The 23,586-nt window shown below is 40.2% G+C and overlaps 1 protein-coding gene across 10 annotated transcripts in view; it reads right to left on the reverse strand.

Moving 5' to 3' along the window:
• Positions 1-23,586, reverse strand: part of LOC122564768 (probable voltage-dependent N-type calcium channel subunit alpha-1B) — a 594,873-nt gene that overhangs the window by 176,137 nt on the left and 395,150 nt on the right. For 9 of the 10 annotated variants that reach the window (XM_043719969.1, XM_043719970.1, XM_043719968.1 and 6 more), the window contains exons 9-11: positions 20,365-20,421; positions 17,270-17,359; positions 3,397-3,450 (exon numbers count right to left, since the gene is read on the reverse strand). In XM_043719969.1, coding sequence (XP_043575904.1) covers positions 3,397-3,450; positions 17,270-17,359; positions 20,365-20,421 — 201 coding nt within the window. The remainder of the gene's footprint in view (positions 1-3,396; positions 3,451-17,269; positions 17,360-20,364; positions 20,422-23,586) is intronic. The other variant, XM_043719974.1, reaches the window with a different exon arrangement.

The following is a 23,586-nucleotide window of genomic DNA, read 5'->3' on the forward strand; positions in this document are numbered from 1 at the left end:
TTGCTGGTCAGTTCCGAGTGAGCACAATAAACAGTGTAATGCAGCTCATGGCTGAGGATCAATTGGTATAAGGTTGCCAGTTTCACCAAGATTCCTGAATTGTAACTGAGAATTGGGTCTCACATGGACATAGTACGTGGTATATCATTGAAAGTTGAGGTTCTTAGCCATAGAAACAGCAATAGGCCATTCTGCCCTTCCAGCCTGTTCCATTATTCATTAGATTGTGGACAATATGTAGTTTAACTCCATCTATCCTGTTTGATTATGTTACCTTTATTATCCAGTCTAATAAAAGTATATCAATCTCAGTTTTGAAATTGGCAATTGACACAGCCACCGCAAATCTTTGGGAATACGGTTGAATTAGTGTTCAGGCAGAGCTCAAGTCAGCTGGATGGCCTATTTCTGCCTTATTTTTATCCTGCATTTAAGCATAGCTACAACTGAGCTCAACGTGCTTGATGGCAATAAGGAAAGAAAATATAAAATATTCCATTGCAATTGCTCTTCACTCTGAGCAACAGAAAGTTCATAAGAAAGGATGTCATGTCTTTCTCATACTATTCAATAGTTATTTTCTATTTCCCCGATATGGTGCATCATTTCTGGACAAGTGCCAAGACCTCCAAAATTAGTGCAGAACCAGCGTGGGTGGAAAATTGGCAGCATATCTGTCTAATACGGTATCTCCAGTCTTTTCTCTCTCTTGGGAAGACTGTTTCTGCTCAACACCTCCTATTAAGACAAGCTAGCGGTAAGTGTTGACCGCAGGAATGATCTCAGTATATGGTCACATGCTTCTGTAGTATTTAATTTTGGTGGGGATTTTTCTTGTGTAAAAAATTTTACATTTTAATACGTAGGATCTAAAACAGTCAAAACTTTAAATATGACTAAACCAGCCAAAAGTGGCTTTGAAATCTCCATATCATTATGTAATATATATCACACTACTTCGTTTCCCCATTATAAGATTCAAATTTGGCTATTCCCACAGCAAGATTTTATTGATTGCTATGGCAACACATTACTTGGAATATTTAACTTAGATCAAAAGCAAACTGAGTAATTTTGTTACTTATTTTTATCAGGCAGTCAATTCCTCTAGAATCTCAGTTGCAAAGGAAAGGAGTTCACTGATCAAATCTGGTTAAAAACAGGAAATGTTTGTGGCTAATTGAGATGATGAGCTCATGTTCGTACATAATTATCTCAGTGCTGATTCTCAAAGAGAAATTATTCTGACAGAAGATTGTTACAGAGTTCAGAACACATTCTGACTTATCCTGCTACTACAGATGCAATTTTTTTTGTGGATGCACAACTTGATGCACAGAAAATGTGTCAGGAAAGCTTAATAGGTAACAATAGATTGAAGCAGCAAATTTCAACTCCATTGGTACCCAGTTAGTGTCATTAATCCGTTGTGTCAAATTTCAAACAGCATTTTCAAGCAAACACATTTTAATATCAATTGACCAAAAAATTTGCTACTGCAGTCTTCCAACAGGCCTGAGAAAGGGAGACTGCTGCAGAAGATAGACAAAAAAAATTGAACATCAAAAGAAATATGAAGATGAGTGGTGAAGAAAGCAGCAAGTAAAAACATAACCAATAATATAGAATGAAATCACTGACATTCTCCTCCAATTAAAATTTGATGCCCCTTTTTTCCTTAAACCCTCATGGAAAAGACTGTCAACCTACTGCAGAGTAAGTGATCTGAGCTGGCTTTCTACTTAATAATGCATAGTCAGACAAATGGACAGTTCTCCATACTACCATTTTAAATAGTCTCTTTCCACTAATTAGTTGCTGCTGCTTTTGAAATTACAGGGCAATTCCAATGTGAATTGTGCTAAAGAAAAGAGCCTCGAGTGTTATTTTGTTCTAGTTGCTTTATTTAAATCACCGGAGAACCTAAATGATTTAGCATAAAGTATAACTGAGTTAACAACAGCTGACTGTACTGAGGGAAGTCATGATTAATTTTAATTTGTTGATATAAGTTTTCAGTTTTTTTAAAATGTTTAAACTGTAACCTAAAAAGGAAAAAGAGGAAAACAATTGGAAGACTGAACTGTAAGTTTGCAGTTGCAACTGTATTTTGAACACATTGTATGTAATGAGACAATGCACTATGATAACATAAACCTGCAATGAGGACCAAGTGTGGCTTTCAAATGAATTAGGTAATTGGAGCAGGATGAACAGACATTCTGTCTTAAGTTTTATGCTTCCATTAGAACGCCCAATATATACATTGATTTACCATGCTTCAGCGTCTCCATTGGCAGGCGATTATAATTACAGAGTGATTTTACAGAGACCATTTCCATTATAAGTGTGGACACAGTAATTTATAATGGATAAAGTACAGGAGTTGCACACAGATGGAAAATTTTAAACATATTATGAAGCTGGACTCATTAATTCAAGAGTTACTTGTGTGAGCCAACTGACATCTCTGCCATTGAAGGCAGAATAAAGAAACTCACAAAAGATCACAACTACCTGTTGTACCCTTAAAGAAATGGGATATTAGGTTTTATTGTCTTCCCCCCATATCTCTAATAGCTCACAAATGTCATGGACTTTCCCTCAGGCTGAAAACACCCAACCATAGTTCCACTTTTACACAGCTGAAACCAGGAAACAACAGGTCACTAGTTTGACTTCATTAAAATTGGCAAGATGGTCAAAGTTTAATGGTGCTCACTCTGATCTGTGCCATGCACATTAGCAAAATCATTCCATTGAAGAACAGGAAAATAATACTATAAAATTCAACCACTGTTTCGTAGATGTGGAGACAAGTCGAAGGAAAGAGGATGGTACTGATTGTACTGTTTTAGTACAAATTCCAGCATGTGCAGTAATTTGCTCCTACATTGTGTTTAATCGAAAGGGGATGGTGATGTACAAGGAGTCAAGGGTCAAGGGCAAAGATCAAAAAGTGGAATTAAGGCAACAATCAGATCAGCAAAAATTTTATTTGATGTTAGGGCAGGATTAAGTGGCCAAATGGCTTACTCCAGTTCCTATTTCATCCATTTTTACCTAAATTTTGGTTTAATGTTAATGATTGGTTTCTGATCAGAAGCTGTTATCGAAAAACTGGAGCAAGATGAAAGTAAAAAGATTTTTAAAAATGATAAACAATAAAAACATTTTTTTTAAAAATACTTGAATCCAAACTCACAATAGGGAGTCTGACTGTGGAGAACATAGATTGGATAATGGCACTGCAGTGTTGAGTTGAAGTAATTTGGTTGATGAGACTGGATGCATTTTTATCAATACTGTCACCAAATCACACAGGCGAATAAAAAAAAGAGCCAAAAGTGAAATGTTGATGATATGAGATGCAGAAATAATTAAAATAACACTAACTGCTGCTGGCGTCATCTACAGAAACTGCTGCAGGCTTCGGATCCGTTCCAGCTCCTTTAAAAAAAAGGGAAAAGTGCAGCTCTTTTTTAAAAAAAAACAAAAACATTTTTTTTGACAAAGTGCGCTGTCTTCTTTTCTATTAAAATGCAAACCCAGAGATCATGCCACATGCAATCCCTCTCATCATTGACTTGGCATAGCATCTCAGATTTTCACCATCTTCTTCTTTACCCTAAGAGTTAAAAAGGATATCCAGAGGTCATATCAATATTTCCAATAATACATTGCTTATCTCATGGTTTGGAATGGAACTTTTAGTTTCAAGTTATGCATGCTATTATATGGTGGCAGTCTCTGTCTGTTAGTCTGGTTGCTTTAATTTGCAACTTTTCCTTATTTTGGCTTCTGGGCTTTTCAGAATTAAGAGGAAAATGTGTTAATTTTCTCTTCAGTATTTTTGTTATCTCACGAACGTGCTGGCTCTTCCCTGGGTGCAGTTTCCTCAGCTTTGGCAGCCTACTTTACCATTATCTTTATGTATAAGACTAGATAGCTAACATAGTCTGCTAATGTCAGCATTGTTCAGATCATCCAGTCCTTATTGCGATATCTAATCCCTTGCATATACCATTTTTAGTAGCATTCTCTTAATTTACATCTGTTTGCATCTCAATGTCCATCCCAGACCAGGGATGTGGATCTCAGCTGTGACACCTGATTTGTCACAGAGACTAAATTCAACTCACACTTGAGATTGGGCCTGTTATGGTAGGTAGCTCGATGTTATGGTAGGTAGCATTGCCTTCTCCAAAAACCACACATAATCATGTCAATTTTAATGTGAAAAGTCACTTGCATTGCAAAAACAAGCAAATGTCTGCATATTGTCTTATTATAGCACTGGTATAAATACAGTTCCAATAAGGAACTCAGCATATTCAGAATTGACAGAAATTAGGTCTTGGATGCAGCTTAATTACCATTTTTGGAACCATCAATTTTCCATTCTTCAATAAAAGGGAAGTCTTTTATTATGCTGTTTAAGCCTACCCACTATGCCTCTAACAATTGTCCCAATCAATCTAAACCAACTGAGGAAAAGTAAGGGAGCATTATCAAAAAATGCACCATCATGAAAATAGTTTGCCAGATTAATCCAGCATTAGTCCACTTTTAGAGGGTCTCTTAATGTTTGGTAATAATGGAGTCCCACCATTCAGCTCTGTTGTGCTGTTGCTGCTGAAGCCCTAAATTCTAAAAATGTCATCCAGAATATTCTAGTGTGGCCCGGATGAGTGTATGCAACGGTGTGTGGGAATGTAATGCTGCTAACCATGTGCTAAGCAGAAGCAGATGTTCAACAGTATTGAACGCTGACTTACACTCACTGGAACAGGAATGGACTATATAGCCCCTTCAGCTTCTTCTGCCAGCTGAACTGTGGCCTAGTTCAATATACTTTGGTCTGTATACTTTCAAAATACTTCCACTGGATAAACATGTGGATGAGAGTGGAATAGTGTAGGATAGACAGGCTTCAGATTGGTTCCACAGGTCGGCGCAACGTCAAGGACTGAAGGGCCTGTACTGCGCCGTAATGTTCTGTTTTCTATATGTTCTATACTCTTTTCAGAACACTGGCAAACAAAACTCGATGAATCTCAGTTTTAACATGAACAACCATAATTGCTATTTATGGAAGTAAATTCCAAACTTCTATTACCCTTTATATGAAGAACAGTTTCCTGGTCTGGATCTAGTTCTTAGATTATGGCCCCTAGTCCTAATGACAATAGTTTCCCCTAATATACCTTATCTGTTCCCTTTAATATCCTGCAAATATCCACTGACATTTTAAATCAAGGGATTTCATCTCTCATTTGTTTAATCTCTCTTTGCAATTTAAACGTTAGAAGCAGGGTAAAGTAAATGTAATATTGCAGTTCCTCCAAGGCTAACTTATGAACATATGAGTTAGTTGCAAGTGCTATAGTTGAGATTGACCCAAAGCTTTCCGTAGCTGTAGCACAGATATTCTGAAACCACTTGGGGCACAGCCACCCGAACCTCAGGCTAGGCTCCAGAAATTGACTATCCTGGCCACCCACTCCATGTTTTTCTGTGGTATACTCAAGAGCCTTTTGGTCCAATCTGGAAACACAGATTCTGTCCTTCATTTGACCTCCGTTATGAAGGCTCTCGCACTACAAGTGGCAACTCTTCGCTATGCCCTGCTACTGTTTTGTCAGTCCTCTCCTGTCCTGACATTGTTCCAGCAGCTTGAATGCACTTCCCGTAGAACCCTTTTAAGAGGGGCAGACTGTCCTTAAGAAGAGCGGACTGAATTTATGTCATGCTATCCACATGAGCAGCTGGGTACAGCTAATCAGCAGTGTGTTTCTTGATCACCCATTGGCTATGATCAGCTTGATGAGGAGGCAGCATGAACGAGACATGTTGCCTGACTCAATGAGACTACACACGAGGTGATTGTGCACTGTAAACACCCACACACAATAACTTTCAGCATCATGAATGGGCTGGATAAAGTGGATAAGGAGAAGCTGTTCCTGCTAGTAAAAGGAACAAGAATGAGAGAACATGGATTTAAATTGATGTGCAAAAGAAACAAGGACGTTTGGGTCATGGATAGACAGGTGGTTAAAATGGCATTTTGCATGCTTGCCTTCATTGCTCAGACCTTTGAATTTCGGAGTTGGGATGTCATGTTGAGGTTGTACAGGACGTAATTGAGGCCCCTTCTAGAGTATTGGGTCTAGGTCTGATCACCTTGTTATAGAAAGGGTATCATTAAGCTAGAAAGGGTTCAGAAGAGATTTACCGGCATGTTACTGGGTATGAAAGGATTGAGTTAATAAAAAAGGCTGGATAGGTTGGGACTTTTATCAGTGGAGGTTAAGAGATAATCTTATAGAGGCATGAAGGTTTGCCTCCCTCTTGATTTCAGTTTGTTGCATAGTCCAGGCTTGCTCCACCATGCACTGTCTCACCCCAGCCTGACCTCCTGGCTTGCTCCACCTCTGCTTCGTCTTGTCCATTGGGCCTTGTCCTCTTCCCCAAGCTACATTTGTCCCATTCTCCCTGCAGGACTCATTCCTTCTCTTCACAGGCCCCGTTCTTAGCCTTGAGCTCCATTTCTGATCTTCACTTCACTGCTAACTTCTCTCCTGGGTCCTTGCTTCCCTCCCAAATTTGATCAGAGGTCCTGACCTCCATCTATTGGCAGAGGTTGGTCATTTCGGGTGTCCAGTGTGCTGACTAACCTCTGCTGATAGTTTGACGAGGCTACATTTATCAGGACTACAGAATATTGCATTTTTATATTTTTAAAATTATTTTATTTTAATAATTATTTTATATGTCATTGTAAAAATTTAGCAATTAATGGACTGTTGTTACTGTATTTCAACTGAGACAATGCAGGTATAATGTTTTGTTTTTTATGCTAAGGAAGGCCCTAAGGAAACTATTTCTCATTTTAAAATGTGGGGATCAAGGCTTCTCTTAAAGTCTTTTCTCTTAAAGTTTTGACTTCCATGAACACAACCCCAGATTTAACTGAGGACATCCTATTTATTCCTCCTGAAATAAGCAGACAAAAGACATATGTAGATGGCATCTCATTCCTGATGCTCGAAACGTTGATTCTCTTGCTCCTCGGATGCTGCCTGACCTGCTTTGCTTTTCCAGCGCCACACTCTCAACTCGGCATCTCATCAATGCCCTGTACAGTCATAACAAGACTTCCTTACTGACATACTCCATTTCCCCTATTGTGGGTGGCACGGTGGCACAGTGATTAGCACTGCTGCCTCACAGCGCCAGAGACCTGGGTTCAATTCCTGCCTCAGGCAACTGTCTGTGTGGAGTTTGCACATTCTCCCTGTGTTTCCTCCGGGTGCTCTGGTTTCCTCCCACAGTCTAAGAATGTGCAGGCATCTCATTCCTGATGCTCGAAACGTTGATTCTCTTGCTCCTCGGATGCTGCCTGACCTGCTTTGCTTTTCCAGCGCCACACTCTCAACTCGGCATCTCATCAATGCCCTGTACAGTCATAACAAGACTTCCTTACTGACATACTCCATTTCCCCTATTGTGGGTGGCACGGTGGCACAGTGATTAGCACTGCTGCCTCACAGCGCCAGAGACCTGGGTTCAATTCCTGCCTCAGGCAACTGTCTGTGTGGAGTTTGCACATTCTCCCTGTGTTTCCTCCGGGTGCTCTGGTTTCCTCCCACAGTCTAAGAATGTGCAGGTTAGGTGAATTGGCCATGCTAAATTACCCATAGTGTTAGGTGTAGGGGAATGGGTCGGGGTGGGTTGCGCTTCGGAGGGTCGGTGTGGACTTGTTGGGCTGAAGGGCCTGTTTCCACACTGTAAGTAATCTAAAAAGCCCCAACACCCCATTTGCCTTCTTAATTACTTGCTGTACCTACATGCTAACTCCTTGTGATTCACCCTAATCCCTTTGTTCTGCAGCATTGTTGTATATTAGAAAAATGGGAAAAAAAATTTCAGCAAAAAGTCAGAAATTTCAGATATCTCATCCAAGTGGCTATTTTTCTTATGTAAGATAAAATGACCATACCTATATATTTTTCTATATTTTTAATTGTGGTTTTAAATGGAAAAAAGGAATGTTTGACAGCAAAGGACTGAGGAAGGAATTGCAGTATTTTTAAAACTGATTGTATGTTATATTTACGCTGCTGTTTTGCATAAACAGTGAGGGAGGCTGTTTGTCAATAGATTTGCACCAGGGGATGTGTACAAAGATTCAGCTGGCAAAGGTTACTGATTGCTTTGTGGATTTGTGACCAGTTGTGGATGACAAAAACTATTAGCTTGACAACAATTATCTGTCAGAAGCCACACAACACGAGATTATAGTCCAACAGGTTTATTTGAAATCACAAGCTTTCGGAGCACTGCTCCTTCATCACCTGATTAAGGAGCAGCATTCCTGGTGTCATATGACTTATGACTTTGTTCACCCTAGTCCAACACCAGCACCTCCACATCAACAATGGTATGATTGACTCCTGGTAGCTGAGCAACTTGTGGGTGTGAATGATACTGGCAGAGGCCTTAGACTATTGCAAGGACATACAGTGCGCATTTTACCTAAATCCTGAAATAGGCCAGTTTATTTTCTCAAACAGTTGCTGTAAGTTATGGCTTTTAACCAGTAACTAAGAGACCTTATAGTTAATAGACCGATTATCTGTGCTTCCTGCAAACAGGCGAAGAAAGAAACTGGAGAAAATGAATTAAAGAATAATAACAGGATCTCTTGCTATATAGTGTTAGTGATCTACCTCAGAGTCAGGAGGAGTGGGTTCAAGTCCTACCTGCTCCAGAGCTGTGTAATAATGTCTCTGAATGGGTTAGAAAATATTCAATTGAAAAAATAGAAGGAGGGCTGTTGTGGTACAATTGTCGTGCACCTACCTCTAGGCCAACAGGTTTTGGTTCCTGTCTCACCCATTCCAGAGGTATGTCATAACATATCTGTGCAGGTTTATATAAAAATATAAATGAAAGAACAGAAAATCCTGGCAAACAAAAGATCATCTTAGCAAATTATGTGGTTTTAGGCTACTGCAATACTACCCCAGTTTTTTTTTTCTGTTCCACCCATAACACCAATGCTTTTTGTCTTTCTGTGTCTCTATGTATGTTCGTATAAAGGAGTTCAGAAGGGAATTTGTTTCATTTGTTGTTGTCACATGTACCAAGATACAGTGAAAATACAGTGTTACAGCCACAGAGAAGGTGCAGAGAAAAACATAGAGATTCTATGATTCTACAGCATGGAAGCAGACCATTTGGTCTGTCGAGTGCACACTGATCCTCTGAACAGCATCCGACCCAGACACACGCCCTCCCCCATCACTGTATTTCCCATGGCTAACCCACCTAGCCTGCACACCCCTGAACACTATGGGAAATTTAGCATGAACCTGCACATCTTTGGACTGTGGGAGAAAACTAGAGCACTTGGAGGAACCCACGCAGACACGAGGAGAATGTGCAAACTCCACGCAGACAGTCACTCCAGAATAGAATTGAATCCAGGTCCCTGGTGCTCTGATGCAGCAATGCTAATTTCTATGTCACTGTACTGCATATCAATATTAACATTCGAGAAGTTCATTCAAAAAGTTTGATAACAGTGAAGAAGTTGTTCTTGAATCTGTTCTTGTGTCTTTTCAAACTTGAGTACCTTCTGCCTGATGGAAGAGGGTAAAAGAGAGTATAGCCGGGGTGGGAAAGGTCTTTGATTATGTTGGTTGCTTTCCTGAGGCAGCAGGAAGTATAGATGGAGCGAATGGATGGAAGGTTGATTTGTGTGCTGGACTGGGCTGTGTTCACAACTCTCCATTATTTCTTGCAGTCTTGGAAGAGCAGTTACCAAACCATATTGTGATGCATCTGGATAGGATGCTTTCCTGCTAAGGAAGTAGAGGCATTGTTGTGCTTTGTTGACCATTGCATGACATGGGTGGACCAGGACAGATTATTGGTGACCATCACTCTCAAGAACTTGACGACCACCTCCACCTCAGCATCATTCGTATAGACAGGAGTGTGCTCTCCACTCCACTTCCTGAAATCAACAACTGGCTCCTTCATTTCACTGATATTGGAAAGATTGTTGTTTTTACACCATCCATTAAGTGCTCAAACTCTTCCCTGTAATCTGTCTGCTCGTTGTTTGAGATCAGATCTACAACAGTGCTGTCATAAGCAAACTTTAAAATGGAGTTAGGGCTGAATTTGGCCACACTGTGGTGCGTGTATAAGGAGTTCAGTAGGGGGCTGAGTATGTAGAGTCTCTGGTGTTGAGGATTATTATGGAGGAGGTGTTGTCACCTATTCTTACTGGTTGTAGTTTATGGATTAGGAAGTCAAGGATCCAGTTACAGAATGGGGCAGCCAAGATTTCACTGACAGGGTTTGGAAGTTGAGTTTAAGCAAGAAGAATTATTCGTCAACAGTAGTTTATATGTCATTAGAATCACTACATTTATGATAAATAGTAGTTCTTGTAAAGTTTAGGAACCTGGTCTGTGTTTCCTGTTAGCATGGTCAAAATGAAAAGTAAATTGGGAATTTTACATACTTTGATTAAACTTTTAATCTTTGTGATGACTCTGAAAAAAGCAAGAATGATTTCCAGTCCGTTACCCTAGTGAGTCATAACAAAGACTTGCAAGGTTTTATTGCAGCACTCAATCTTGTGGTTCCGCAATTTTCTAATATGCATCTGCACAGCAGGGAACATAGGCAAATAACTTGGATTAATAATGCTGAACTGTCTTGCTCTTCCTGAGTCCAGGGATAACAAAATCCTTCTGCACCATTCCAGATTGGCACCCTAACTGAGATAAAATCAGTATGCACAGAGGGGATCGAAATAAAAACTTCTTTGAGGGTTACTTTTACATTCTTACTTACACATTTATTCAATAATTCAGTAACACTGCAACAATACATTCTGTATTTGGGTTGATATATGAGGTTTTTGGACACAGAGCAGCATTAGAAGAATTCATCAATATCCCCAATTATTATCAACCCTCCACTAAATTATATATAAGCATTAATTTCTTAGACATCGCCGTATTTAAACTGAAACAAGACAACAGGGATTTATTAGCAGCTTGCTTTTTTTCTCAAAATAAGTAGCACTCACTTCCACACAGAAAAAGGCAGCACCCCAAACACATCACCTACAGAATGATGATATCACAACTAATGCATTTTCATCACAGACACACAAAACTGGAATATTTTAATCAGGCAGTATCCACCCTTTTGATTGCATCTCAGAGTTAATGCAGTGTTCACTAAATAGCATCCACAACATTTTCCCCCATATATTAGTTCATGAATAAATGTAGAGTAAAGCTAGAAACTCCACATTCACTTGCACAGCATTTATTACCACAGTGTTTTCTAATTTTCTTGGCCCCTAGTTAGCTGAGTATGATATTGTTGATGGATTAAAACTGTTCTCTTCCACACCCCCAAACCCCACCGCATCAGAGTGCTCATCTCTCCGCACAGCTTCCTTCTCCCTTTTCTCTTTGCAGTCTTCCGAACTGCTCCTCTTCTCGAGCTTCCCTATCCCCTTCCCTTGCAATCTTCTCTTCCTCCTCACTTACAGCCTCCCTTCCACATTCCTCTTGCAGCCTTCCTACCCCTTTACAGACTCACTACTCTCCTTTTAGCCTCCCATTCTCCCTCTTTTGCAACCTCTACCTTTTCACCCTCACCTCACAGCTTCTTTCTCCTCCCAGCCTTATAGCCTTCCTCTCCCCCTCCCCCACACATTCTCTCTGTGCCCTCTCAACTTGGAGCCTCCTGCCTCCCTTTCACACTCTTCCCTCATAGCCTTCACCTTTGCTTCCAGCCTCCCTCACCACACACTGCTCTGGCCCAGTGACTTTTTGTGATGACTCTGAAAATAGCAAGGCTTGATTTCCAGTACATTATCCCAGTGAGTCATAACAAAGACTTGCAAGATATTTTCTGGATCCAACAATGAACCCCAACACTATCGTTGCTTTTCCAATCACAGCCCATATCTTTTGAATGCTTGAGGCTGATAAGTTCATGGGTGAGCTCATCAACAGCGAGCCTGGGAGAGAAACAGCCTGTGATTGGAGGAGCAGTTGCTCAGAGACTCTGACCCATGGAGTCAAGGGAGAGGGGGTCAGTGCGGGGAGTGAGTGAGGGGGGGGGGGGTGACTTTTCCCTGGCGAGTGAATCTTCCCAGGAAACCTCACCTGTTACCCTGTGCATTTTGACTGCCAGACCAAACTTGACAGAGTCTGTGCACAGCAGTGCCACTCCAACAATGCAGCCAGTCACGAAGCCATCGTGGGAATGAGTTATGATATCCATAAATGCCCACTACGCATTCTTTGATCCTACTAGTGGGATCTGAGATAGTAACAAAGCATTGAACAAAATTGCTAATGAATATACTTGGTCTCCATCGAGAAGGCTACACAACTACAGACTGATAACTCCAACTAACCCAAAGAAACTGACTGATGAAAAAAATGGTGTAATTGATTATTATTACACTGAGATAAATTATATCTTTAAGTTACTGTAGCTTCAGTAAAATATTGGCTTACAAAAACTCTTAAGCTTTCTAAGAAGCAAAAGAAGAAATGTTTGCTGTTGACTTAAAAAATCTTTAAAAGGCTGATTTATGGCTGAGCTTCCTTCCCAATAGACAATTTAGATCATTGTACAGCACAGGCATTCATAACAGCATGCTTGCCTGTTTTATGAGGCATAAGTAAATATAATTCAAAACAAAACATCCTCATATTTAATTTGAAAAGTGAGATGCTAATTTCTAAAATGTCACCCATGGTTCTGCACTCACACTCTGAGTCAAAAGCTGGTGGCTTTAAGTTCGACTCAAGTCACTTAGTTAAATGACTCAAGCTGACAGTTCAGTACAGCAGTCAGAATATACTCTGGTCTTAGAAATGATATCTCTCACCCCATCAAGTAGATTTAATACATCTCTTGATATTATTCAAAGAGGGAGCGTAGTATTTCTCAGTGAAACAGTTCTTTCTCCAGCATCACTAAAGAAAGAAATTATGTTATCATTTACCTCGTGATTATTTATGAGGTCTTAGTATCTTCAAATTGTTTTCTGATAGTATAAATCATTCCATTTCAAAGGCACTTTGACTCTATCCGAATTGGGACACCCTGAAGTCATGAAAGGCATTCCAAGTTTGTTCTTTCTTGGAAGGAATGACTTGTAAACATTGACAATGTTTAGCGACAATGAAGCCCGCTTCCTCAAATATATTATAATTATGATATTCACCGCAGATAATTTTGTTTTTCATTACTCAGTCCCTATTAATCACAACTGCTTAGTTTATGTCAAGACAGGTCTGTCTGTTATATCAGTGCCAGTTGCTTGTAGCTAACATTGAACATGTGTCTGCAAACCTCATTGAAATGCCTTGGTTCTGTACTACAGCAATAACAAATATTCATTTAGCACTTTTCACATAATGAAGTGTCCCAAGGCTCTTCACCGGAGCATTATAAAACCAAGCATGATACCAAATGACTCATTAGTAGATATTAAGTGAGATGATCTAATGTCTTATCAAACAGCTACATTTTAAGGACTGTCCTGTAGGAGGAAGTGAGCAGGACAGGCAGAGAGATAAAGGAAAGGAACTCAGCAATCAAGACCTAGGCAGCTGAAGGTGTGGCCCCAAGTGGTGCAGCACTTGAAATCAGGAATGCTTAAGAGGCCAAAATTAGATAAGCACAGATATCTGAGCATTGTGAGGCTGAAGAAGATTGCAGAGATTGAGAGAAGCAAGGCCTTGGAAGGATTTGAAAATAAGCATGGGAATTTTAAAGTCAATGCATTGAGTGATGGAAGCCAACGTAAGTCAGCAAGCATTGAAACACTGAGGAAACAGACTTACTGAGAACACAGGCAGCAGAAGATGGAATATAGGAGAGCAACCAGGAGTCAACTGGAACATTAAGTCTAGAAGGATTTAAGGCATTCAACAATGAATGAGCTGAAAGAGGCAATTGGGGAATGATAACAACACAAAAATAGGTGGCTTAATGATGGTATGAATGGGGTCAGAAACTCAACTTATGATCCAATGTAACACCTAGGTTATGAACAGACTAATTATCACAAATGTTACCAGGGAGAGGGATGGAGGAAATAGCTCGGCAATGGAGTTTGGACGGGGAGTGAAAGCTATGGCTTCAGTCTTCCCCGAACTTAATTGGAGAAAAGTGCTGCTCATCCAGGTCTGGCAGTTGGATTAACAGCTTGACATCGCCACCTAGCAACAGTGGAGGAGTCAAGTGAAGTAGTGGTGAAGAACAACTGGGAATCAACAGCTCCAGGTGCAAACTAACATTGTGCCTTTTAATACTGTTACCAGGAGATAGCATGTAGGTTAGAGATTGGAGGGGGCCAAGGACAAATCCTTAGGGGACACTAGAAGCAATGGTATAGGAAAGGAAGCCATAATAAGTGACTCTCTGCCTATGTTTCCAGAGATAAAAATGAAACCAGGTGAAAGCAGTCCAACCCAGCTGAACAACAACAATGATGCTCTGAAGGAGGACGGTGTGATCAGTTGTGTCAAAGGCTATAGATAGGCTCAGAAGGATGAGGACGGAAGGTTTACCTTTTTCTTCATCATCTAGGTTCTCATTTGTGAGTTTGATAAGAGTGTTTTTGACAGGGTGGCAGGTCAGAAACTGGACTAGACAGATTCAAGCAGAGATCCAGGTCAAATGGGAAGAACAGATTTCGAAGGTGACAACGTGTTTGGAGAGGAACAGGAGCTTAGTGATGGATGGTAATTTACAAGGATGGTGGGGGTCAAGAGTTTTGGTGGAGAAGGGTGATAACAGTAAATTTAAAGGAGAGAGGGTCAAGACGAGAAGAAATAGAACTGTTTACAATAGTGACTAACATGCAGACCAGGAGGGATGGTGGCATGACCACTAGTTCAGTGGGAAATGAAATGAGGGAATAGAAAGTGGGTCCTTTAAACAAGATGAGCACAATGGGGACATGAGGGGCGATAGGAGAAAGACTACAAAAATATTCAAGTTCAGTTTTCAGGCCGATAATGTAAAGAATGGTGAACACATTTTATTGAGTAACCAGGCTGAAAATAGTAAATGTTCATCTGTGATTCAAAGTCACTAGCACTAGGTAATGAATGTAGACTCTGTGTAGACTCTGGGTTACCAGGCCACCTCTATTACCTCACTATTTAGTGAGATATGGAATTATATTAAAATAGCACTTGCAGATCAATAATTTTTGCCTTGCAGTATGGAGAAAGCTTACGCAGTGATTGGATGCTGAGGAGGGCACTGTGGTTACCAACGGGATCTCTGCCAAACTAATGGTTAGATAATGGATCTTGGGCATCTTCACAAAGCTCCTGACTATATCTAAGCATCCAGTATAAAACTGAAGCTTGTTTAGCAATGTGAAGGTGGTTCTCTGCCATATCCTCTGTCAGCAAACGATTTCACATAATCTTGTGGAATCCCTTTGTGTACCATTCTCACAGAAGTTATCTTTATAAATAGATTGGCTAACAACTCTGTTAAAATAACACTCACAGCAATTTTGTATGAACATATTCCACTGTGCCACAGGAACAGATTAAATCCCTCTGAGTTTACTTAAAAACTGTGCTCCCAGTATGCTAATTGAACAAGCCTGTCTCCACTGCCTAACTAATTGCAAGTTGGAGGATGGGCTATTCTAAAATGCTGGAAGCCTGCAATGCGCAATGTATTGTACATTGCTGAAGTGAAGCCTTGCCACTTAAAGGCCTCAAAATCTAATTGCTGTAAATGAGATCACAGTTAATTGGATACCATTCTTTGAAATCCATAAAAAGCAGCGGGGAATCACAAGTGTTCTTTCTGTCTTGGTTTCTCGAGATTGGTGGTATTGGTCAAGAGGTTTGATGTGTGAAGTGTGGCCTGTTTTGAATATATGTGCACAAACACATCTCACTTTTCTTGCCTAGCTATTGTCCCTGATAATAACAATGCTCCACAATTTGTAGTTAAGCAATGCAGAAGACCCTTTAAAAATAGCACCCAGAGAGGTTGGGCAATGCAGATTAATTATGGCCAATAACACAAATAAAAGGCTTCGATTTCATATTGGGCATAGAGTGCTGGGACATGGTGATAGATCACATTTTTTTATATTATAAAACTGATCTAAATTGCATAAGTTTTGCATTTGTCAATACTTAAGTAACTTTGTCAAGCAGACCGAGTTTATGTTGTTCGGGAATTGTATTTAATTTTGGAGGACGTTCAACGCACACTGTCTCAAAAATTGAAAGCCAAAATATTTCTCCCATATTATCTCAGTTTAATCTGCTAAACTAATCTGTCCTGCCCAAACAGAACCTTGCCTTCTTCTGAGAGAAACTCATTCAGTCCCTTTATTAAGCCTGAATCAATGTAATATGCTCCACGGTCCATTTCCTAAATTCAATGCGGAGGGCCAAGTTTTGGAAATTTGAAGTGAAGAGCGAACTTTGTGAGAAGATTAATAAAGGCGGCTGAGGATAAAATGCAGAGCATGAATCAAAAGAAGGAATCAGGAAGCAAATTCAGAAGGCGGAAGACACACATAACACAGGAGTGCAGAAACAAAGTGTGAGACTGCCAAACAGAAAGGCAGAATTCTAAACACAAATGAACAAACAGTATGAGAACCTTGAAAAGGAAATAAGAAGCATACAGAAAGATAAGGAGGCAGGTTGTTATTGCAATGGAATGAAGAAAACAGGCAGATAAAAGTATCAAAAATGGACAGCAACTCAGAACTATCTAAAAATGAAAGAAACAATTAGTCCATCACAGGCAGCTCTTTGCAATACAGTCAATAAATCTGCACACAACACATCAGTAAGCAGTTATTTAGAGACTTTTCAGATATTTCAGGAGTAGTGAATGAAAGCCTTCCAACACCCTCTCCTCTAGCCTGTCCCTACCTCACTAATGGATTTCCTGACTAATAAGAGTATAATTTTGTTAACATGAATGGTTTTGCTCATAATCATAAATGGAACATGCCAAAGCTAAAAATGTACTTTTTAAAATGCCACATCTTGGCATCAAACCTCCTTTAAAATATAAGGCTAACCATGCAGCCTAGCCATCTCCCATCCTTTACCCAATACCCACCATAAGTACACATAAGTACCCACCCCTCTTCTGCTCCCAAGAGTATCTCAAACTACAGTTAAAGGCTTCAAGGGATATTACTTACCCACAGAGGAAATATCTGTGAAATGATCTTCTCCCTCCTCAGCATTAATCAGGTCATTCTTACTCTTTTTCGTTGTTGCTCTTTTTAAAACTGTGTAAACAACCAAGTGTGACTGCATTATCAATCTGCCTAGCACCATCTTAATCTTACAAGATTCTCAATCTTAATCTCAAGATCTTTCTAAATCAGAGATTTATGCAGTTTTGGATTTTCCAATTGATGATTAATTGTCAGTCTAGCAGTTAATTGAGGCAAATAAATTGCATTAGATGACATTACCAGTCACCCTCTATAGTTCAGTATTGCTAACTGGAGGAGCAATTCCCTTGTTTATCTTATAAAACATAGTCAGATTCATTTATTCATTATTAGAGACTAAATCGAGTTCTTGTCAGTTGCATACAGAGCTGCCTGCAAAAGCTTTCCATTTCTCTATTCCTACACAGACTTCCCAGCCCAGTTAGTTTTTAGATCAATCTAGGAACTTTAGTCTTGCTACCAACAAAATCAATGATTTATCATGCAAAAAACAGACGACAAGTGGTGATGATTCATTCATTTTTTTTTTCAGAAGATGCCTTTAAGTTCACAGAAAGCAGAAAAGGTACAATTCTATTCTTCACCTTAACATTCCTTATATTCAAAACTCGAAGGTTGACTGTGAAGATGAAGTGCTCAAATCAGTACAAAGGTCTCAGTTCTTAAAATGTAGAATTGGGCAGACAGTGTAATTAACTTTCAAGGGATAAGATTTTGCAAAAGGGACAGATTTCAGCATGAAACAAACAATAAACTAAATAATGGCCTTCTCTTACAACCCAGAGCCCCAAGCTTTTGGAATAATGCTGCTGGATCATATCGATTGTTTTTGTGCTGGACATCTGTTTTATTAATTAATGACATTTCTCTCACATTCTTAGGAATTATAACAAAGCAAATATTTCATCACCCTCTCACCTCAAATTCACTCAAGTTGTTCCCTTTCAGCTGAACAGAATGTGTCACAAAGAGGTGCGGGTCAGGTGAATTGGCCATGCTAAATTGCCCGTAGTGTTAGGTTAAAGGGGTAAATGTATGGGTAAAGGGGTATGGATGGGTTGCGCTTCGGCGGGTCGGTGTGGACTTGTTGGGCCGAAGGGCCTGTTTCCACACTGTAAGTAATCTAATCTAATCTAATCTAATCTAATGTGTGATTCCCTTATAATGTAGTATGATTATTTGCCTCTAGTGACAATAAATGTCTTATATATATATACACACACAAGTTCAAATTTGCTTTACCAGAACTGCATCATTAATAAGAATGGTAATATTCTTGAATAACATGAATTAATCTTCATCCCTGCCTGCCCTAGAGCACTGGATTAATATTGGCAGGTCAGCTGAAGTAAAATCATGATTGGAAGATCATGTCAGAAGAATTATGGTTATTTGCTTTTAACAAATCTCCTCAGAGTGGAGGTATTGTTCCTGATGTTGCGCTGATTCAGCAGGAACTTCGATTATCTAAATATCAATTATCCGAATATCAGATTATCTGAAGGAGAACTCAAGGTCCCCGGTAGAAATATTACATCAAAGAGGTGTTTCCAACACTGATCGTGTCTTTTGTTTACAATGATTAAAAACAAATTTGGCTTAATGAAATGCTGCCAAGAACAGTCTTGGATATCAATGAGAGCCCAGGCACCGTCTCCAAATGACTGACCTCCCATCCTCTCTCTCTCCCCACACTTTCCCTGGGGTTCTACACAGGGGTGTGGTGTGCTGCTGCCCAGTGTCCTGATTGGGGAGCGGACTTAGCAAGTGCTGGCTGCGTCAATCCCATTGAACTGATTGTGGTGGGGCGCGGGGAGCTTGAGCAATGCTGCAGGTCCCTTACACACAAGTGTGTGTCTACTCAGAAGTAAACCCTGAGACAGAGAGAGAGGGAGCAAGGCGGGCACAGCAAGGATAAAGGAAACTTCCAAAAACTCCAAGCCCCAGAGGAGAGGTATTGAATCAATTAACTGAATAATCAATTATCCGGACAAAATAGTGCCCGCCCATCTCATTCAAATAATCGAGGTTCCTCTATACACATATATAAATGCAGCTGAACGCAAGTCAAGTAGCAAACCACTGTTTAAAGCTTAAGGGATGTAATGAGCATTTTGTTATTAAAGTACCCCTAATTGATGTCAACATTCATTAATCAAATATTAGTTTGATGGCTTCTCAGTGGATTTGTTAATAATGCCATGCAGTGTGGATCACACTGATCCTGGAAGTTTCAGACTTGATCCTTGGTCTTGTTAAATGATCTGATATTGGCCAAAGAAGCAGAAAGAACTCCAAATTTTGTGTCAGAGACAGGCAGGTGAACCTGAGTCAGACAATACTCCAACTCTGATTGCTATCCAGTCATTCTGCTGGAAAGATTTTGGGAAGTGTAGATTCAGCTTGTGATACCAACTAACCAGCACCTCCCCAACCCCAACCCCAACAGCCCCCTCATCATTCCCACTAACCAATCGACTATGAAATTCAGTATCTAGTATCACAGCTAAACACCATGGCTACTGTTGGTATGCCACAGCAAGACAACACACATTAGGGACAAATAAAAGTTCCAGGTCTCCAGTAGCAACATGTTTCATGTTATTGGGAAAGGTAGTTTTGATCAACAAATGTCTGCAGAAGGTTGTATGTACATAACATTTATATTAAAACAGTGGGTGGCACGGTAGCACAGTGGTTAGCACTGCTGCCTCACAGCGCCAGAGACCTGGGTTCAATTCCCGCCTCAGGCGACTGACTGTGTGGAGTTTGCACATTCTCCCCGTGTCTGCGTGGGTTTCCTCCAGGTGCTCCGGTTTCCTCCCACAGTCCAAAAATGTGCACATTAGGTGAATTGGCCATGCTAAATTACCCATAGTGTTACGTGTAGGGGAATGGATCTGGGTGGGTTGCGCGTCTGTGTGGACTTGTTGGGCCGAAGGGCCTGTTTCCACACTGTGCGTAATCTAATCTAATATGAGACTTAAATAATCTAGAATCCTTTAAATCACACATTCTTTACTCATCATGCTACAATTAACAAAATATGCACATACCATCTAAAGCGCACTTGTCCTCTGCATTCTTGTCCTCTTCTGCCAACATGACCTCCTCTAAAACAACATACAAGAAAAGAAGACTGAAACATGTAATATTTTTAATGTCAATGTAACCAACAGGGAACTTCCCAATCGATGTAGTGAATCTACAGGTGATTTTATGCATTCTTGCTTTTCACTGTGATTGAATACAAATGGAAATCAATTAAACAACTGTTGTACTTAAAATTACAGCACTCAGTTTAGCAATTGAAGCAGACACTTTCTATCTGTTCCCATTAGCTTGAGCAATTGATACCATTATCAATACTGTTTTGAGCCCTTATCCTATTGTGATTTTTGCACATTTGGCGACATAAATTTCAGTGTGCAAAATAGCTAAGCAGAACTTCAACATGCCTAATCCTCTTATTTTATACAAACTCTATATTTTGAGTTACTGCTCCCAAAAAATCTATTTTGTTCCATGTATATGATGGAATCTGGATCACATTTAATAATGCGGATCTGGAATTCAGATAGTCCCTTATCACGCATATACATTGAAATTAGATTGTGAATGCTGTCTCTGTATTTTAATTGAGGGAGTGAGACACTCATGGATTAGTTATGAGTTGATCGGAGAGCTTGAACAACTTTTCATTCCCAGGCTTATGACACTGCCATGTATTTAAATGCAGTATTTAGGAATGAACTTTGCAGTCAGCAGTGAAGCAATAGATTTCACTACGACCTTGAAGAAAGCTGACCAAAAAGTCTAGTGGTCTCCATGGCATAGAATACCACTCATCCAATAACACCTTAAATTTAACATCAAGTGAAGCAAATCTATGTAATCCAAATTATGCAAGCAACCAATCGTAGTAAAGTAGTCTCGTCAACAGCAAACCAGGAACTGATTTGCACAATTTTGAATTTAAATTTTCTGGTGGTGAAACAAGTTATTAAGATTGGTTTAAGATGATCATGAACAATTTTTAAAAGATATGGCGTAAAAATGGTAGAACCATTGGCAGGTCTAAATCCTGTTTGATCAAGTTGTGGGTTCTGCTGTGGATCTCCAACTGAGCCGGATCATTAAGATCCTGCCTGTGGATTGCTTGGCCAATTCAGCAAGTTATGTGAATGATCACAACGCAGCACCATGAGAACAGAAATCATGAACCTTTGGGAAGCACCTTTTGACGTTGAATAGGTTCACTGTCAATATGTGAAGTTGCGCTGGAACTGAGAAAAACAGCTCAACAAAGTGGCCTGTCAATACGAATAAGTCTTTGTAGTTTTGTCTCCAGAATGAATTTGAACAAAGATGAGCTACTTTTAATGTCGGTTTCCAGGTTAGGAAAAAACAAGAGCTGAGTTAATAAGTGGTGAAAAGATGCTAATGAGGTATCTTTCATGATGTTTCCCCATAGACTGTGAATAAACAGTATTCGTGTCATCAGTGTGCTCTGTGGATTGGCTCCTTTTCTGCCAGCTTGTCACTGTTACCAGTAGGTTCATTGGGTTATTGCTCTCTCCTATCAGAGGACACACTAACTGCTGATAAATTATTCATGTTCTTAACTCATATTTAAATATTTTTGGATACAATTACATATGATTCTGGATTCTTCTTTCTGCAAGAAAGGGAAAACAAACTGGGAAAAGAATGGAATTGGTTAACACAAGATTTGCTTTGCTTTATCTTCTTTCCTCTCCTTTAAATCTTCACATGACAGAAATCCAGCATCCTGCTGTTTGCATGCTGTACACTTAAGGTCTCCATATCTGTGGAGCATCGGACTAATGTAACAAAGAAGATTGGTCACTGAGATTCCTGTAGACAATGAGTTAGATTTTCTGAGCAGTGGTAATTAGACTCAGATTGACATTCTGATCCTCCATTGTTATGTTAAGAAAGAGTTCTGCATTTGTGACAGGAGATTCTAATCAGGGCCCTTTCTGAAAAGCAGAGCAGGTTTTTCACAGTGCAGGATAGTCAGGTGAAGGCAAATCATGCTGCCTTTCTCACAGCAATCAGTTGATGTATCCTGTGATTTAAGTGTGCAGCGTCAGAGGCAGGCACTTTGACAGCTCCTGTGAAACAAGTAAACTAAATGTGAGGTTAGAGTGCCAAGAAGGTAGGGTGCCAGGGAGCCAGGTGGGTAGGAGACCAGTAAGTGATGGAGTGTTTATGGTGGGAAGGGATGGGTGAGAGCCAGTGGTTCTGGCTAGGTGGTTGGGGCGGTGGTGGGGAAAGCAGTTCTATGGCAGGTACCAAGGACTTGTGCCTCACAACACACTTCACATTCAACAACCAAATATATGAACAAATCAACGGCACACCCATGGGCTCACCCATCTCTGGACTCATAGCAGAAGCGGTAATGCAAAGATTAGAACAAACAGTCTTACCACAAATGCAACCCAAACTCTGGGTCAGATATGTAGATGATACCTTTGTAATCATTAAGAACACAGAAATAAAGAACACACACTGGATCATCAATGCCACACTCACAGGAATCCGATTCACTAGAGAGGAAGAAAAGGACAACCAACTCCCATTCCTAGACAGATAACGGAGAATTCACCACAAAGATATACAGGAAAGCCACACACACAGACCAAGTCCTAAACTATGAAAGCAACCACCTCAACACACACAAAAGAAGTTGCATCAAGGCACTATTCAAAAGGGCCACAACACACTGCAGCACACCAGAACTGCAAAAAGTGGAAGAGGAACACCTGTACAAGGTATTCGCCAAAAACAGATACTCCCGCAATTTCATCAACAAATGCCTAAGGGAAAGACAACGGAACGAGGACATGCCATATTCCAAAGGACTAGCCACACTACCATACATCAAGAGCATTTCCGAACTGACAGCCAGACTACTGCGACCACTAGGACTCACAACAGCACACAAACCAACAGCCACTCTCAGACAACAACTCACCAGGACAAAGGACCCAATACCCAGCATGAACAAAACCAATGTAGTGTACAAAATCCCTTGCAAGGACTGTACAAAACACTACACAGGACAAACAGGAAGACAGATAACGATCCGCATCCAAGAACACCAACTAGCCACAAAACGACATGACCAGCTATCCTTAGTAGCCACACACGCAGATGACAAGCAACATGAATTCGACTGGGACAACACTACTATTATAGGACAAGCCAAACAGAGAACAGCCAGGGAATTCCCAGAGGCATGGCACTCA

Source organism: Chiloscyllium plagiosum, chromosome 30, assembly GCF_004010195.1.
Source record: "Chiloscyllium plagiosum isolate BGI_BamShark_2017 chromosome 30, ASM401019v2, whole genome shotgun sequence".
Classification (NCBI taxonomy): Eukaryota; Metazoa; Chordata; class Chondrichthyes; order Orectolobiformes; family Hemiscylliidae; genus Chiloscyllium; species Chiloscyllium plagiosum.